The following is a 19,802-nucleotide window of genomic DNA, read 5'->3' as shown; positions in this document are numbered from 1 at the left end:
AACATTTACTTCTGTGTTCCACAGAAAAAATAACAACATATTGGTTGGCAAAGATATGAAGGTAAATAATGACTAAATTTTCATTTTTGGGTGAACTATCCATGCTGCAAAACAGACCAGTTTTGGCATTTCTAATGTATCGGCTAAAATTTTTATCGGTAACACTTCAATATAGGGACCATTTCTCAGTATTAACTAGTTGCTTATTAGAAATATTATTAACATATTGACTGTTTATTGGTACTTATACATATTCTGCATCCTTAATCCTACCCAATACTTAAACTTAACAACCACCTTACTAACTATGAATAAGCAGCAAATTAGGAGTTTATTCAGGCAAAAATCGTAGTTAATGGTTTATCAATGGAAAGAACTGGACCTTAAAATAAAGTGTGACCATATGAATAATGAATTTAAAAAACACACACACCTCGATGCATTGCTCCAGTGTTTGGGGTCGAGAACATGCCTCTCGCTGATGGTTGATGGTAGTTTGACTCCACTCTGCCCTTCGTACGCTGACTGACACTCATCTGAAAATCACACACAAAATCCCACCATGCCCCGAGGGAAACAGTTTAACATGTAGAATCTTTGAAATAGAAGCTCTTCTGTAAGAAGCAGAGAGAGAGCGAGAGAGAGAGAGAGCGAGAGACAGAACATGACATATTGTGTAATACATGGGCATCTTATACACAACTCTCCCAGACAGAGACAGTGAAGGTTACACCTAACAAGAGACCCTAAGTGAGACTTGATCTCAGGGAACACCCTACAGCACATCGGTGTGTGCGTCTGTGTCTCGTGAGCTATACGATGATCCCTCTCATACGCTCTTCTCAGAGTCCTCCTTTACAATTGACTCTCTCACCAAATCAACACACTCTTCAATGAGACAGTGAACACTGATCCTCTTCTGTGACAACAAAGCAACGGTGGAAGGATGGAAAGAGAGACAGACAGAGAGAGAGTGAGACTACATACTGTAAAGTCTATACAGGGAGATCCAGAAAAATGGGGGAAAAATACTTTTCAAAAATTTCAACGATTAGGGCCGTTCATTTAATTAATTCATTGAGTATAAATAGTTTTACAATTACACCATAAAAAATTCAGCAATTATATTAATTTAATTTGATCATGCTCCCAGACCTTTGGAGCGGTTTTAAAATAATAGTTTTTGATTTGTATAAAATGCAAGTATATTAATATATAATATTAAAATAAACACACATATATTTTTAGATACTAAAATAGTGCACATTGATTGTAGGCCTGTGAGAGGCTTATGCAAAATTTACTTGAAAATCCAATTTTCATTAACATAAAATTATTATTTGCAATTAATTATTTCATCAGTGTATTATGTAATAATACTTGATGACATTTCTTATATTGGTTTTACCATGGACAACACTGCTAAACTGTCAGTTAATAATCATCCAGAAGCAGCTACAGCAGATCAATACCCTTAAATCTGTTTTACACGTTGAGCTTTGTTTTATTTATGAGAATGGCCATATAATGTGTGAATATTAAGTCACTTTTGAATTTCTGAGGTGTGTGTGTATCCTTTAGAGTCATGGTTGGCTGACAGTGTGAGACATTTGCTTCAGGCTGGCCAAATGTAAACAAGACACCTTGTCTTTTTAATGCACAGCACAATGCCGAATCCTACCGCGCTCATTCCCTATTTATGATCCACCACACTGCCCTACAGAATTTCCTCTAAATATTCCTCTATTCCACAATAATCCCTGCACACAAACACACAATATCAGCGCCTCAAAGAAGCTATTGATGGGAAAACGTACACAGTTGATAGAAAAGAAAGAGAGAGAAAAGGGATATCTTGCACTATAAAAAAAAAATCTCAGGCAATGACTTATAATTGCAACATTTTAACTATTAACAGCGGTAAAATGCCCCCAAACAGACTATTTTGCCCATCTGTTCCTTTCACATTCGCACTCTTAAGCACTTCCTTCCAAGGCTAAGGTCTGCTCGGGGTGAGAGAGCAGGGAAATCATCAAGGACATAATTAAGAGGCTTATGGGCAGGCAGGGTGGGAAACACACACACACCCTCAAGTTTTCACCCCCTTATTAGAAGCTAAACACCTCCCTTGTCTCATCTGTACACCTGTTAGCCGAACCACTTCTGTCCGTCCCTCATCCCCCTCTCACTTTTCCTTTCTTTCTACTGCTCTCTTTCATTTGAACGTATGCCCATCCTGCTGGCCGAGGAAATGTATGTTGAACATCGCTGATGAACAGTACGTGGGATGTCCTCATCAGGTCAGCAGGAAACAGAATATCAGAGCTGAGGTCAATGGACTTCAAACCATCCTATTCAGCCAATTAACAACGTGAATGAATCAAATTCTCTCTATATCTGCACAGAGCGCTCCAAAAAAAACCTTCAAATAGTCAAATATAATTACATAAAGAGATTAAAAATTATGAAACCTAATGACTTTTTTTAATTTCCCAGTGGTGCCATCACCAGAGTCACATGTGCCTTACGTCATGTCATGAAAGACTGAATGAAATGAACAGTGTATATGTGCTTTTTCAGAGCTAGAATAAATTCTGCTGCGACATGCCACATGCATCGACTGTAGATGGAAAAAATGGACAATTTAAAAGCGGAATTTCATTTTTTTGTGTCAAAATAATTGTACATATCATAGCTTAATATGTTTTTTTATACAATGGAAGACGAAGGGGATGTGGCCAGGAAACCCTGTTTGAAAACAGTCAGTACTGTTGCAATTCCATCTGGTGACCAAGGTGATTTTACCTTGCAGCATTTATTTTAATTTTTCAAATAGAGCAAATGAAAACATGCAGATAATGAGAGTTTATGAGTGATCATTTTGCACTTGAAAACACTAATCATCACACATCAATAGGAGATTTTGGAGCATTTTTATTGTTACTAACATTATGTGAATAATTCTCTCACCTGGTGCCGATGTTTGTGCCTCTGCGTCTATTTCATTAGCCTTCTTCTTGGCTACAGCGGCTAACACCACCTCACCCTTATCTGCTGCCACGTAATGGAGGTCCTTTGAAGGTAAAGCAGAACAGCAGAGCAATCTAAAATTAATCTTAGCTCACATGACAATACTTCAGTTTTTTCCCTGTTTCATTTTTGCGCTCTGCTTGAAGAGAGAACGAGCGAAAAGAGGCTGCAGAAGAAAAAGAGAGAGAATAGATTAAATAACCTGTTTGAAGTTTCAGAGGGGGGAAAAAAAAACAGATAAAAGTATCAAACTTTCAAAAATCAGTCTTGCTCATTTGTTCAGTCGCCTTTATGTTGTCCTCCCTCCTTTTCTCTTTCTCCCTGAACTCTGACCGGATGCAATCATACTGGTTTCAAAAAGCACAAAGATGTGGGGAAAAGCATGTCATCTTTTAAAAAGCAGGAGCGATGGTCTTCATGTTGGAATAGAGTTTAAACTATTGTCATTACGAGCAGGTGGGTGTGTGACGCACACACATCCACACACTCGCTCTTGCGCTTTCTCTCTCTTAAATATGAGCCCTCTCATCCCAGAGAATAGACTATAATATATCTATTATAGTGCCTCATGCAGTCAGGAGACCTCCATTAACCCACAAACATGTTTTTAAATGTCACACCATTACTCCCACCAAAATGGATGGCGGATTGAGACGTACAACAGAGATAAAGCACATTCGACTGCTCAGAGAATGTCTAAGTGCGAACAATGACACTAGACGTGCTTTACTGACAGAAATCTTTGGAGTATTAAAGTAAAAGTCTTTTTTTTTTGTTTTAACAAGTAGTTCATTCCAGAATAAACTAAAGAGAGGCCTACCAACACAGTGGTAAATTCATTATAGAAAAGCTTTCTGCATTCACAAAATGAAGCAACAGCAAATACGTTAAAATATGCTGGCAAATAATTGCATTAATTAATAACAAAATACCAAGCTATTACTGCCTAGTAGCTCATAAATCAGTTACCAGAAGTATAATAAGTCTTTGAAAAAATAAAAGAAAATAAATGAAGTAAAATAATTTTGGTACACTTGAAAACTTAATTTAATAATTCCTAATTGGTCACATTTTCATGTATACCATTAATTTCACTTATTCAAATATCACTCATCCAATCAAATGTAAGAGTCAGAGCTATTGTGAAACAAATCCAATGTAGTATGTATGTTGTACCATGTGGTACAAAACTATGTATCAGTCGAGAAGATCCTCAGATGTTCAGACATGGTGGAAGAACTTATAATAATGTAATTGACAGGCTACATTTGACCATCTTGAAGGGGCCCATTCATGGGTAAATTAAAGTGAAAGTTGGGAGAGGAGCTCAGTGCTGACTTCGAACTAATAAGATCCTCTCTTTCTGTCCGTTTAAACGCTAAACCCATCCTTCCGCTTCAGGGACATCAGTCAGAGCTGCAGCGAGATGCAGGGAGGGTGAATGCAGCACAGTCAGACCTGCAGAGCACTAATGCCTGTATTGTCAACCAGCCTCTGCAAGTCTGATCAAATGAGGGGAGGGGGATAAGAGTGACTTACTAACATCAAACAGGACTTGATTTAGCTCTTCACAGGCTCAGGGACGAGAGCCAATAACCTCACGATTCAAACAATGATTCTTCTTTTTAAACCAAACAATCACAGGCTACCAGACATTAAAAAAAAAGTCTAAATTAACATTTAGGAGCCAAATGACCTTTTACTTGAGGAAATACAGAATGACTCAATTATGATGGTATAATATTTTACCTCTTTTTAAAAAAAAAAGAAAAAAAAGTTTAGGATTAAACCTCACACTTTTATTCCCAAACAAAGTTAATCTTCCAATCAATTAAAAATGGCAAACTCAGCTCTTTATGCTAAACAATGACCAATATTTTTTGTCATTTTTTTTTTTAGAATACCACTTATTCCAACAAAACTCTGTTGTGAATATGTATATTTAATTACAAGTAATGATTCTCTGCCCAGTTTGAATTGGACATAACTGAAAATTTATTCCTGATTTACTGAGTCAACTGCAAACTCAGTAACAGCTCTAAACGATTCAGTGAATCTGATTCAAATCTCAAACTACCATAGGAATTTGAGACTGTTGAATCATTTTCAGCGACCCATTAAAAAGAACCAGTTCATAAGAGGCGCTGTGTATTTTAAGAACCTCTACTTTTCTATAGCCACATGTATAAGAGGAAAAATCAGATGCAACAATAGAGATAGAGAAGGAAAACTAAAGAGTGGCAAACACTGGATATTAGCATTGCATCTGAAGACCTCAATTTTAGCTTAACAGAACATAATGCTTTCTGAGCCAGAAAGACAGACAGATTGAAAAAAGAGGAAGGCCAAGAAACAGAGACAGATGGAGAAAAAGTGACTGAATCCAGACGTCTAAGAGGCATGACAATAATTCTGTACATAAATCAGATATTATACCTCTTATTCACCACAGCTTACACAGGACACAGGATCTGGTCTAATCTTATTTATTTAAGAGCTTTAAGAGCTCAAATGCAGATAAACGGCCTTTTAGTGTTATTTTTGACTGGAGAGGCATATGGAGACAGGATAAACAGCTGGTCTAGCAATGATGCTTGATATTCGCTCGACGTCAGAAAAAGAGTTTAAAATTAACATGGACCAGTGGAGCAGAGCAAGAGAGAACCATTACATGCGCAATTGCACATTTACGCTCACACTCCCACACGTGCAAAAACAATTCTGGAGGATCACACCTGTAATCCACGTGAGTGTTTGAGGAAGCTGTTTATCAGATACACGAGAGGGTCTTACAGAGTTCATTATCCATCTCAACACAGAAACCAGCCAATATCAGCTCAGTGCCGCACATCACGTCTAATCGTTGATATTAACACTGGCCCCCTCCGTTTCCAGCAAACACATGCCCCATTAACCAACAAAGCAAGCATATGATCACAATTATGATCTAATTAATTAATCGGCAGATCAAAAAAAAAAAAAAAAGCACAGGAATGAGAAAAGTCAGCGAAATACGGCTAAACGATTTAGCGCAGACGTTATCAGGGTTCACATCAGAGGATAATTACAAGTATAGAATGTTACAATTATGCAAAACACTCCAGTGAACGAGTGGAGGGGCAACCCTGCCCTCCCTCTCCCTTCCTCTCTACCCCTTTGGGTGACTCCGACCCCTCCAATTTCTTCCAACACCAAAGTGCTTCACTTCACAAAAGGCTCCTTACAAAAGAAAAGAAAGAGAAATTCTTTTGGTGCTCCATTGTTGGTTCGGAGACAATAGAGACTCGAGCCCAGCTCATATTGGGGGCTCTTACGTGGGGCTCCGTCCGTTTTGTTTCAGCTGACCTTTGTGACACAGAGGGGACCAGATCAGATGGAGCAAGGACCCCCGCTCGTTCTCTGCCTGCCTTTTGTTTTCTTTCTCTCCTTCTCTCCTGTGGGTGGTTTAATTTAACTTCTGTGGCTAATTAGCCAAGAGCCAAAAGCGCGGGGTGAAACGCCACTGCCTTTAGCTCCTTCTCTCTCTGTTTCTCTGCCTTTAGCTCGCTCTCTCTCTGCTCTTTGTTGATTCACAAGGACTGATATTCATGGGCCATTCATAATTTGCCACTTTCGTCTCTCTCATCCTTTCTCCTTTGCGTTTTCCCAGTGCATGTCCCAAGAATAACAGATCCAGGTTTCCTTTGCCCTTCTCTCCCTCCCTCCCTCTCTTCTCTGCCCTTTCAGGCTTGTGTGGCTCGAGCTCCACCTTTTCAATTGGGGCCCTCAGCAGCAGCACTTAGTGGGGAATGAATTGGAACGAGTGCGATCGGCGTGAAAGAAGGAGGGAGAGAGAGGAACTGCATGAAAAAAAGGACAGAGAGAAAGAGAGAGACAGCGGCCAGTGTGAACGCTAATAGGGAAGGTGTCACTCGGGCATGGAGAGAGGAGGCCTAGAAAAGGGGTCACACACACAAGACCATTTAAAGGAGTGAGAAAGGAGAGGGAGAGAAAAGATAGTGTACCGGCCACGAGAGCTGTGAAAGACAGACTCCCTCGCTCTTTTTCTTCCTCACCCCCTCCCTCTTTCTCTTAGCAACTGTTGCTCTCTGGAGTCTCTGGGATTCTTGTTATGGTATAGGAGAGAGGGGACGTGACATGGCCAGGGGCCTCAAACCCCGAGCTGCACCTGCCCAGAGCCCTCTCAGTTCAAAACAGAGCCAACTCAAAGGTCTCTGCATGTGTAACCCACCCATAACCAAACTATTGTCATAGACAATGGCAACATATTTTTAAGTTCATTTAAAAAAATATTTTTCTTTTACACCTTGTCACAATATTAAATTGATTCATTTATTTTCAAATACATAAAAAGCTATCTTAAAGCTCTCTCAAATCCATAAATTCTAACTTATAAAGACTTAATTAAATAAGTTAAAACATGCTTTCTGCCTGCATTTTTGAATATTTTCATATGTACAAAATGTACATTACTATTCAAAAGTTTGGGACAGTAAGAGTTTTATAATGTTTTTGAAATAGGTCTCACCAAGGATGCATTTATTTGATCAAAAACAGTAAAAAAAAAAAAAAATTCTTTAATGTTTTTTCAGTTTTCTATTTCAATATATTTTTAAAGCAATTTATTCATGAGATGGCAAAGCTGAATTTTCAGCTGCCTTTACTCACGTTTTCGGTGTTACATCATTCTGACATGTTGATTTGGTGCTCAAGTACCAATCTTATTATTATCAATGGTGAAAACATTTGTGCTGCTGATACATTTGTTTTAGGGTTATAAAACATTCAACATTTATTTGAAATATAATTTTTGTAACATTATAAATGTCTTTAATGTAGCTTAATTTAAAAATAATTTTTTTAAATAAAATATTACTGATCCCATACTTTGAAGGAAACCCCAATCTGGGGCTTGTGAACTCCTGGTGGTTTCTAAAGTGGAACTGCGGAGAGTTTGTAAGTTGATAAAAATCGAATAATTAAATAATCATGTAAAAAAATAAAAAAATAAAATAAAATTTAAAATAAAACGCTTACTAAAAAAGGCATTTACCTGCATTTCATGTGACCATTAACTGTCATCAGAGAACCGTCAACATGCAAATGTGTTATTGAAAAATTAACTAGATTGAGATATTTGTTGTATTGTTTTGTTGCCATTGTATGTGCATGTCTGAATGTGTGTGCTCACCATAAACAGATCTCTTGCACCAATATCTACAGCCAGCAAGAAGGCTTTTTCAAACCTCTGGTGCCTGGAAGAGAGACGTCAGAAGCATTGCAAAGCCATTTCTGAACACCTGACTGACTGCTGATTTTTATTTAATTATTGTTTTCAACTGAAGAGGAATCAATCAGATGTAGGCGGTGGTGTGTACTGTATGTAGAGTGTGTGTTATGTGTGTACCTGAGCAGGTGATGGAAGAATCGGCGGGTGTATCGGCTAATGGGGTCTCTGTACTCCAATATGACAGTGTTTGAGAGGGGTCTGCAGGGGGCATAAAACACCCCCAGCGCAGCTTCCAACTGACCTGCAATCATACACAACAGGATCACATATGTACAAGCAGTGGCCCCAAACTGTTCTCATTGCATTAGATACAAAATATCAAACAAAGTGGAATCTGCAAACAAATTATACAAGAGCATTTCTCAAAACAAACTTCAAGGTGGTAACAGTGACTTCCTTTAGTTCAACATATTAGCTAGGAATGTTAATGATGTAACGCAAACTTTTAACCACAAAGTGTCAAACTATTTACTTTAAATCTGAACCATACATATATGTTTTATTATGCTCCATGGTCCTATTAGCTATCGCTCTTAGCACCAGAGCACATAACGAGATTTACATACTGTTATTTTAAAGTGTAAAGACGTTTTTGATTCTAAGCTGCACTAGTCTCCGTTCAGAAATCAAAGCCTGCATGTCTGGAGTCTTTACCTTCAGTTTGCTGGTCCAGTGGTTTTCTCAGCAGGTGATCTGTGATGGAGATGAGTGACCTATAACAATCTGCTCCCATCATGGCCCAGTCCATATTACTCAGAATTCCCAGTGCTGCATCCATCTCCTCACAGCGCAAACGGTGCTGTATCAGATCACCTGGGCCTAGCTGAGCACCACTGAACACACCTGCACACAGAATAAATACATGTTATTGAATGGCTATGAAGTGACACATATGACATATATGTTGACAGAAAAGAAGCAAATACTGCTAGAAAGTCCAAAAGTTACAGTATTTCCATCAAATACTAAAAGTAATTGACTCAGTCCCTTTCCTTTAGTGTCACATTTTTGTTATATTATAAACTAAAATAATATTAGAAATTTTCACAATTCCACAGAACGGAGAAAGTGAGAAAGAGGTTGTGGAAGCTCTGGATCATATGAGGTGGGAGATCTTTAGAGGCGACGCTCTGTAAGATTGCCATTGACATTTGGATTGATCTTCTGTCTGTGCTCTTTCCCTGTAGCACTGTTGAGAGGTGTGTGTGTGTGTGTGTGTGAGAGAGAGAGAGAGCGAGAGAGCACTGAACTGTGACACACACAGCAAATGCAGTCGATTCAGGTTAAACATACTCATTGGTGTGGATACTGCTGACAGTTAGTTTAGTGAATTACCTTTAAGAGAACTGGCGGATGCTTTAAAAAAATTATATATACAGCAGAGAATCAACCAGAGAGGGATGAGCAGCTGAATGGACATCTAAGCTAATGGAGCTAATGGATGAACCCTCAGCTGTTTACAAAGCTTCTCAAATGTGCATTTACCTAAAAAGACAATCACACACTATTTTAACCACAAAAGGGTCATACAGATGAGTTTCCTTCAAACTGGTCTAAATGTTTGTGGTCGTCTGATATGGATTTTTTAACAGCTGATACTAATACAGTTGTCTATAGAGAGCAAGGTGTTAGATGCCTGATATCATGCCACTATATGATGATATAAAATTTTTGAAGGCAAATGAGATGAGAAGGACAATAAACACTAATTTTACATCATGATGATATACTCTAGTCAATTCAGTAATATATCACAAAAAAGTAGACAACATTGCTCTCAGAGTTACGGAATAATTTTTAGTTACAAAAAGTTAATATTTATTAAAAAATTATTTCATACACTTATTTTTCTGACAAGTTTAAAATATTTTTCTAAAAACCGGTATTTATGATACTTTAAAAAATCTGTATTGTTATAGTTTTTGTTACTGTTGTTATTATATCAGCTATTATCTTTAATACCTTCAGCTCAGTGATAAATTTACAGTAGTTTCAGATTTCATAGTGCATCAAGAGCATTTCATATATTTAACTACTAAAACTTTCCCTTGCATTACACACACACACACACACACACACACACACACTCATTCTTCTGTATCCGCTGCCCTCTCTTTTTTCCATTAATTCCTGTTCTTTTCTTTCTCTCTCAGACACATCTTTCTATTTCCAACTCTCATCTGTCTGTTCTCTTGCTAACTTTCTGTGAACGTTAGTGTCTGTGATCACAATGAGCAGTAATCACCTGAGGCGGTTGACACCCGTAAAGGCGGCTTTAATAATGTAACAGAGCTTAATCCAGCCATACTGGATCTGCTTCTGAACAGCACAGTCAAATCGCAGCTACGCTTAACTTTGCTCACTTCTCAACGGGAGACCATTAGCAGACACATGCACCACAATATTATTGACAAACACCACACAAACAGAGAAATATGTTGCCTATCAATAAAACAAACCCTCAGGACCCTCTGTATTCGTGATTACTGAAGTCTTACACATGAAGGAACCTGCACATAACACAGCAAAGTAAAGCAAATGACCCATGTTTGTTATCTCTTTCGGTTGCTAAACCAATTTGAACTCCCCTCTTGGACAGAAATCATCTCCTGCGGATGTTGGGAGCAGAAGGAGGCGGCATTTTGCAGCAAATAAACGACAGCCAACATTTTTTTGTAAATGAATTTGGAAAGGAGGTCGGGTAGGGTCCAATTAAAACTGCATGTGGGAAATTAACAGGCCGCCTCCCACAAACCCCTGAAGAGCAACTAATGTGACTAATAACAGTGTGAAGAGAAATGACAGACATCAGCAGACACAGAAGACCTGCAGCGCTGCAGAGAGACACAAACCAAATTTAAAAAGAAAAGGCTGAGGATGAAAAGTGCACAGATTAACAGTTAGTTTGCACATATATGTTTTTTACACATTTATATGAAAATTACAGACAAAATTTAATTGTTACCATTTTTAAAATAAATAAGTAAGCAACATAAAAAGTAATACATTTAACTGTTCTGTCCACTAAAAAACTTTAAAGGACAGTTTGGTGACCTTTATTAATAAGAAGTCATAAATTTCATTACATAAATTGTTGATTGTGTTAAAAAAAAAAAAACATTGACTTTGGAGAGCAAAATTAATTGGAGAACAAAATGTAACTGTTACTTAAAAATATGAAATAAAATACAAAATTCAATTGTTACTGTTTTTTAAACAAATAAAGTTCAAAACTGTGTAGTGAAAAACCTTGACAGTTAGGTGACCTTCATTTATGAGAATTTGTGATAGTGATTGTGATAGAAAATACACATTTTCTTGTTCTTAACTATGGTAAGTGGTATAAAACAAGACTCCACTAATTTATTTATTTGAAATATTTTATAAATATACAGGCATAATCTAACACAACCAAAACAAACAGGGTGCCCTATGTGATGCAACCAAAGGGTTCCAAACTGCAATGCTGTGCAATTTCCTCTCCTTTAAATTAATCTTGTTTCCCCCTCACTCTCTATTTTTTTTTTTTTTTACTTTCTCAGAGTGTGCCGGCCAGCTGCCCCCCGTATCCACTCCGTACAGCAGCTCTCTTGTGCCGAGCGCGTGCCCAGATGAGATAACTCAGGGAGGAGAGGAAAAAACGAAGGGAGGGTGAGTGAAAGAAAAAGAAAGAGCTGCTTCCTTGGAAAGACTGGAGGTCTGCCAACTCTTTCATCCTCTGCGCGTCCGATTCACTCACTTCATCATGTAGCAGTTTTAGAGATATAAGTCAATAAATATGGGCACATGAGCAAGACAAGCCCAATGAACACGTTCACAAACAAATAAACAGACAAATGGGCAAATAAGCGCTGCTCAATAGCTGCTCCGAATTATCAGTCGGGAAGGATGTGCGTTTGCTTTCTTCATCAAAACCTTGGCACGCGATCAGAGAAGAGGGAACTGCTGTCGCTCTCTCTCCCTTCCACCCTCCCTTGTTTTCTACCTCTCTCTCTCTCTCGTAGAAAACTCTTTCTCTTGCTGACGCTCTCCATTTAAAACTTTGACAGAGTCGCTGGGAGTCACATTCACTTCCAAAGTCAAAATTAAACTCTAGGCATGGGCAGGTTTTGATTGGCAAACTTTATCTGGTGCCCTGAGGGACCGTAAGCCACTGTAAATGATTTATCGGAGAAATGCATCCCAGAATGCACCTGGAGGTGGCAGCCCAAGGGTGGCTATCGAGTGACCTCAGAAGACTTGGCCCATGCATCTGCCATTCCCTCAAATGTCTGTTTGCTTCAACAGTTCTACAATGAACGCAATCTCAGATGGCACACTCACACTTTGAAGTATATAACACACAATAACACCACGCACTCTCTCAATCGGACAAGCTCTAATCTGATTGGCTGGCCTTATGCGTGTCCTTTACAAGATAGTGAGTTGCTACAATGATTACTTCTGGAAGGACTAATCACTGGATTTGCCAAAGTGTGCAAGGATTGTGACATCAAATCTTTTATTTTGGGTATTTAGTAGCAAGAAAGCTAGATTTCTATATACTATTTCCTTGCAACTGGGAAGAAAGAACAGATGCTTGTGTCATTTGTCTCATTTGAGCACCACAGCTTAATGTTTTGAAGAATGTGCACTGACTGCTAGGCCACGGCTACTAATTTTCACCAAAAAATTCTTAAGAAAAGTTTGGTATTTTCTTTGTAGAAAATAAACTACATATTCAATATCAGAGCTGTGTAATATGTTCTCTTATGTATGTGAAGTAATGTATGTGAAGGAATGAAGAAAGTTTTATACAGAGACCAGTTATTTAAAAATATTGATTAAAATAAATAATTAAATAAAAATAATTATTTCATATACATTAACATTCAAAGGTTTGGGGTCGGTAAAAATGTTTTTGAATCTTTTTGAAAGAAGTCTCATTCTAAAATCATTCTAGTACGTTGATTTGGTGCTCAAGAAACATTTATTATTATCAATGTTGAAAAAATATGTTTTTGATGAATAGTTAAAAACAGTATTTATTTTAAATAGAAAAATTTTATTTTTCAACATTATACATTTATTTAGTCATCTCTGTTCAATTTACTGAAACCTTGCTAAATAATTTTTTTTTTTTTCAATCTTACTGACCCCAAACTTTTGAATGGTAGTTTAAATCTCGGGTGTAAATTCTCTCTTCAAGAGCGTTGTGTGCTTGTTCTATGCCCTCTAGCTATATAAATACAATCATGTTCAAGAATCTTTAGCGCTACATTTCAAATGATCTAATTGATTTCAATCAAGTAAACTACACAAAGGTCCCACTGACCTAGTCTTAGCCTCAGTGCAGCAATTGGCCCTCCATGAAACCGAAGCAGCAGTAAGTCATGTGTCTCCAGACCCTCGCTTCCATGGGATATCGGACAGTAGGCCCAATGCATCCCCTCTAGCCCCTCAGAGGTTTTTATGTGACAAGAGAGCTGCAGGCTGGGGCCTATAGACCCAGGAGTCGGTTCTTCACTCACTAACCACAGCGGGAGAGGCGAGAGTCCCATATCAAAGCACTGGAGCTCGCCTTGACCTCTGCCCACCATCAGCAGAGCTCCTGAAGGATGCCATGCTAGTACCGCCGGCACCATGGAGCAGGAGGCCCACTGTGAGTGGCCTGTCTGTGGGTCAAAAAGAACTACAGAGCAATCCTGAAGCCCCAGGAGAACCCAGCGCTCCAACGGGTCACGACAACAGATTATAGGTTTGGACGTCAGGGGTAGAGGAGAGCTAGACAGACGTTGGAGATGTCCACGAGCACATTCATATACACAGGTTTGGACTTCAGGAGGCTGGGCTTTCTCGTACAGCACAGACATGGAGTGTTTGGCCTCTTGGTATAGCTCTACGGTCAGGACATGGTAAGGTTGAGTGAAACTGAATCTGCAGTCTATAGGGTTCCCATCAGTTCGGACAGAGCTCAAAACCTGCACAGAGAGAAACAGGGAGGCAAAAAAGAATTTCATTTAATCACTGAAGCATTTATTTTTTCCAGAAAAAGTATGTGAAGTGAACCCTTGCATCTAACAGTTAAATTTAATTATAAATTGGTTGTGCATGCCCAGTTCACAACTACAAGAAATATTTGGTGAAAGTTATTTCTGCTGAAACCAAGGGTTCACATACTTTTTCCTCACCTGTCACAACAGACAGATACAGTTTTGTTCATGTACTTGTTTTAGTTCATATTTTAGTTCATATACTTGTTCTGAACTGTAAAATATTTATTTTATTATAAATTGAACTTGTTAAATTTTTGGCAGTTTTATTTATAGTATAGTACTATAGCTGGAAGAGAATAAGAAATGATGAGGAGAAAAGAGGGAACGAAATCAGGTAACGAACCAGATTCAAATTTGACACCTACAATATTTGAGAACCATATCTCAATGTGTGTGCTGAACTTTTTAAAACATTATTAGAAAAGTTATGCATAGTGTGTAATTTCAGTGAAATGGAGAATGAATCATCTTAAAATAATTATAATCAATATTAAAAAAACTGAGCGCCACAGCTTAATGTGTCAAAGCACGTGCTCTGGTACACCTTGATTCTCAGAAAGTGGGTGACTAAATTATATTTCAAAATGATATATACAAAAAGTAACGACCCTGCAAGGTAAAACAGAAACGGAGAACGATACAAGCAGTCTTGAAGAACCAAAGCTAAACTAAAAGTTACAAACAATTTTGCAAAAGTAAATATTCAGCATGGGCACCTCCATCCCTGAGACAGTAGAAATCACAGGCCCAACACACATGTTAAGCAAATTTGTTTGGAGATTTAACCTCAAAATGTGCACACAAACAGCTTAAAAAGTGTCCTATCTGACGGTAGCACGCAGGAAGTTGGGGTTTACCTGTAGTATGTGTGTTTCTGGTGCAGATGGTGCAGTGAGAGAGAGAGACTGAGAGCGATGGGCTGGCACAGAACCGTGGCGTGTGCGCCAGCGCAGGAGACTGAGTTAAGCGGGTTGCCGATGGTTTCTGTGAAAGCAGGGGATGAGTTTTTTGTCTTTTTTTTTTTAGCTGTAATCCCCCCTGGGCCGACTCCCGCTGCACCCCAGGGGGTGAGAGGGGTTTAGTGAGAGGGCGGGAGAGGAGTTGCTGACAGCACAGAGGGGAGATCCGGAACAGTGCCAGATCTCCACAGAGCCAGGCCCCGCTGAGACACACCTGCCCCAGCCACAGAGGCCCCCATTCTGGGCCTGTCCACAGCTGGGCCCGGGCTCAGAACCAACACCCCACTGACCACGCTAGCAAAAGACCAACGCCCCAACTTCTTTGGCTAATACTCTGATAATGTTGACCCCACTAGGACTAAGCTAGTCAAAAACTAGCTAGGGCTAGGTTAAACACCTTATTGGGCCTTTTTAAAGTGGTCAGCTTGCAGCACAGGCCAGAATTTGTGACCTCACTAGGCTCCAACGAACACCATGCTAGCCAATGCTACAGATACTATTCGGGCTAATAATACACACATTTAAACGCCTTGAATAACAATGTGCTTTGTTGTGAGTGTAAAATCGCGGACTAGAAGTGCCATAAGGAATTGCACAATCCTCACACTTGTTTATCCGGTTTAGTAGTAACGGATAGCCATACAGAGAAAGCGCTAAGCTCTTTGCCACGGTAACACTAAACAAAAACAAAAAGGTGAAGAAATAAAGGAGAGCCGGTTGAGAGGCAGTATGTTTGCCTCAGCACTGGGGGACATTTCGAGTGTCTTTCTCCCACCCGCCACAAAGGTTTTAACATCTTCACAGAGTGATCCTTCTTAAGACCTGCATTCACACACACGCACACACAAACATCGCAAATCCCACAGCTGCCGCTGAAACAATGACAGATTCAATTTCACAAAGACAAACGGCATCTTGGTGAGTTGGGGAGGTTTGGGGGGGTGCAAAGGAGAGCGAGAAAGAGAGAGAGAGAGAACAGTGGTAAGTGAGTCTCTGTTAGTTATTGGTTTCAGTCACTGGTCAAAACTATTCTTTTCTTCTCTTCTCTGGACTTTCTTTTGCAGCTTGAAAGATAAACCCAAAGAGGTCCAGCTGAGCAGCAGGCCTTGTTCACAGCAGTAGAGCTCTTTGAGCCAATTTTCCAGCTCAGAGAGCAAACAGTGAGAGAGAGGGAGAGAGGGGGACAGTGAGAGAGGGAGAGAGAAAGGGAGATGATGATGAAGGCAATCTATGAAAGTTCTTGCTGCTGAGTCTCCGCTCTTCTGGTGTGTGTAAATGTGTGTGTGTGTGCGCGCGCTACTCAGATGCTTGTCAGGCCGCTGTGGCATGAAATCAACACAGAAGCATTCGCTCTACTGCACCTGCACATGCCCAAGAATTTAACCCCAGAAATCACATTCCACTCGGACCTTTTCTCTTCATATATAACATGGTCTGGAATCATAACAGCAGCCATGCGCAGAAAAATGACAGATTTAAACCATTCCACATGAGCCTTCTAAAATCAAATCAACACTGACCGAGAGTCACTGAATAAGGAATACATTCAAAAAAATGAGGGGAATAAATTCAGCAGGACAAATACCTCAGTTAGAAAAGGTGTCTGTGTCAAAAAATGTGCATATATATACACACTACCATTCAAAAGTTTGGGGTAAAAATTTATACTTTTCTTCAGTAAGGATGCGGTAAATTGATCAAAAGTGACACGTATAATGTATCAAATATATTTATATTTCAAGTAAATGCTATTTTTTTTACTTTCAATTTATCAACGTATCCTGAAAAAAAATTTAACATGATTTCCTCAAAAATTTTGAGCAGCACAACTGTTTTCAATAAGAAATGTTTGGAAAAAAAAAGTAAATATAGCAACATTAGCCTATTATGAGCACTTTTGTTGGGATGTAGTTTGACAATTTAGGTTGTTCGAGACCATTGTGGTCATAACATTTCCTCAAGAAATTCCTTTAAAAAAAAGTGGATTTCCCTGAATGTCACTGAATCCATGGTCTATGTGTAAATTCTGAAGTACTTTTCACACAGGCCTGAAAACTGTAAAACTATTTCTGCTTTCATTCCACATCGGGATGAAAAGGATAACGTGTGTTTGGCTGAAGACACAAAAAATACAGAAATTTTAAATAAAGTACAGATGCTTGGTAAATATGCAGATCAAACGAATGAAAAGAGAAGTGTTCCGAGAGAGATAACAGGATATTCAGCAACATCTAATGCGTACGGAAAACATAACAACAACCACCCCAATATGCAAAACAACTAAAAAAAAAGAAAAAAAAGAAAAATAATCAAATGCTTACTGAAAACACAACCAACTCAACATGCAAAATAAGGGTACATATAAAAATTATTTTTATTAAAATCATTAAATTCCAGGAACAGGGGAATTGATTATAAATGTTAAACGTTTGCATAAATAAGTGTGTGTGCACGAGTGTTTTCCCCGTGTGTCTCTTGGCAGTGCTTATCTGCGAGGGGTAAGAATTAAGACCACATAGGGAAAGAAAGCGTACTTTTTAAATGCTGAAGACTAAGCAGAAAATGGGTTTAGCATGCAGATAGCAAACTTAACAAAGGAAACATATATATGAGGCAGAATTGATTGAAGTGTGTGTCTGTGCGCCGAGCGAACCGTTTGATTCACCGCTCGCGTCTTACATAAACTGCTAGCTTGATTTCACACCACGGATCTGAAAATGACAACAAACACTTTAATTAGAAACGATGAAGGCGAGAGACACTTTAATGTTTTTTAACCATAGAAAAATGAGAGAGAGAGAGAGAGAGAGAGAGAGAGAGGGGAAGAGAGAGACAAAGAGAGAGAGAGGAAAATAAATAGGTGAAGGCCCAGGATAAATCCAGGGTTCATTTCCAACCAGAGCAATCCAGCATTGCTTTATGCTGCCCCTCTTTTATTTTTTTATTTAGCAGTTTTCTACCCCTTGTTTGTTTTCATTTGGTGCATTTGCGATTGGAAACGCAGCTCCGTTTACTCGTCTCTCTCATCCCCTGCTCTGCAAGTGAAGATTTTGCATATGTTTAAAACCAGAGTGCAACGTTGGGAGCTTAAGCATTGCTTGCTGATTTTTGAATCGTCGCCATTCAACATTAAACAGTGCTGATATGCACTGGAATGTAGACATGGAGAAGTGGACAGACAATGTTATTAGAAGTTCCTAAGAGCACCTCATTTTTACTTCATTTAAAAAGTTTCACACACAAAAAAGTAAGAGTACCCTGGAGATGCAGACTGCAGTCATATCAGTAGCCTAATAAAAGCGGTTTTATTTTACATGATTTATTTCTATTTTATTTTGTTTCACTGCATACTAGTTACTTTATAAATAAATAATTTAAAATTATTACTGAATAAATTAAAACAATAAAACTAAATACTAAGCTATTAATACTAAGTCCAAGACAAGACGACATTTTGCCCACTGTGATGTAAGCAAAAAAACAAAAGTGGTACATTTAAAAATAATGATGGATTGGTGTTTGTACTGCAGCTCTATTCTACATACAAAACATTTCTAGAATCAAGAAAACATTTGTTTTTGTTTTTTGCACCTCTGCATAGCTGTTGCGTAACTGCAGACTCGCTGGAGAACAGAATACATACTACAATGAAAGAGTGTCAGCTACACAGGAAGGGGGCTAAAAGGTCAAAGGTTGGCTGTTCACGTAAAAAAAGGTTCAAGTGAACAGTCTGCAAGTTATAGCAGCTCATTGAGAAACACAATGGTGATTGGTAAAGCATGACAAAAGAAAAAAAAGAAAGGTATAATGGGACAAAAAGACTGGGGCGAAAAAGGTATTGACAATCTTTCCGAAACCTTGAGCAGCGGAGCATTGCGAGGGCATTATAAAAAGTATTTATATTATTTAGGAGGTAACACCGTGGTTATTATATGACCTTCAAGTCTCTCTCACATCATTCAATTTCATCACCCAAAAAATGTTAGTTCAGACAGGGATAAAAGGCCAACCCTGAAGCAACGTCAGTGTCTGCTTACCGTAAGCCCTGGTGTATCCGAGCAGGCGAGAAGCACCAGGTTGGCCCTGTCCACTGCACTAGGGACAGGAGACCAAGGCCTAACCTCCTCGTTACAGAGGGGCCACAAGCACACGGCCACATCCTGCGTCTGGTTCAGCCCCACGTGGCGCTCTATCCGCCGTCCTCCACAGGTAAATCCACCACTGAAACCTGCGGAAGAACAGCAACCGTAAAGGATTCAGACCACAAAACATCTATAAAACATGCCCCCCTCTTCTGCATAACACAACACAGCTGCTTGCTGCTTTATTAATGTGGCCTGAGCTGCTCTGGGTAGCAGGGCATTGTTATATTTTGTTGCGGTTTTTATTAAAATCACTTGAAATAGCCGCATTTGTTCTGCACTTGGTGAGGTGTTTGAAGGTAACAAGGTATTTGTGTGACTGCAAATAAGATCTCTAGATGCTTTC

General features: G+C 38.9%; 1 protein-coding gene across 1 annotated transcript in view; it reads right to left on the bottom strand.

The window, feature by feature from the left end:
• Window positions 1-264: 264 nt before the first annotated feature.
• Window positions 265-19,802, bottom strand: part of LOC306850381 (WD repeat-containing and planar cell polarity effector protein fritz homolog) — a 55,404-nt gene continuing 35,866 nt past the window's right edge. Inside the window, 8 exon segments of the mRNA XM_079385983.1 lie at window positions 265-536; window positions 2,971-3,073; window positions 8,222-8,285; window positions 8,438-8,561; window positions 8,975-9,163; window positions 13,635-14,280; window positions 19,352-19,521; window positions 19,524-19,542. Coding sequence (XP_079242109.1) covers window positions 364-536; window positions 2,971-3,073; window positions 8,222-8,285; window positions 8,438-8,561; window positions 8,975-9,163; window positions 13,635-14,280; window positions 19,352-19,521; window positions 19,524-19,542 — 1,488 coding nt within the window. The 3' untranslated portion in view covers window positions 265-363.

The sequence above is a fragment of the Barbus barbus genome, assembly GCF_936440315.1.
Source record: "Barbus barbus genome assembly, chromosome: 30".
Lineage (NCBI taxonomy): Eukaryota > Metazoa > Chordata > Actinopteri > Cypriniformes > Cyprinidae > Barbus > Barbus barbus.
The sequence above is the reverse complement of the archived record's forward strand: the minus strand, read 5'-3'. Positions and strand labels throughout refer to the sequence as shown.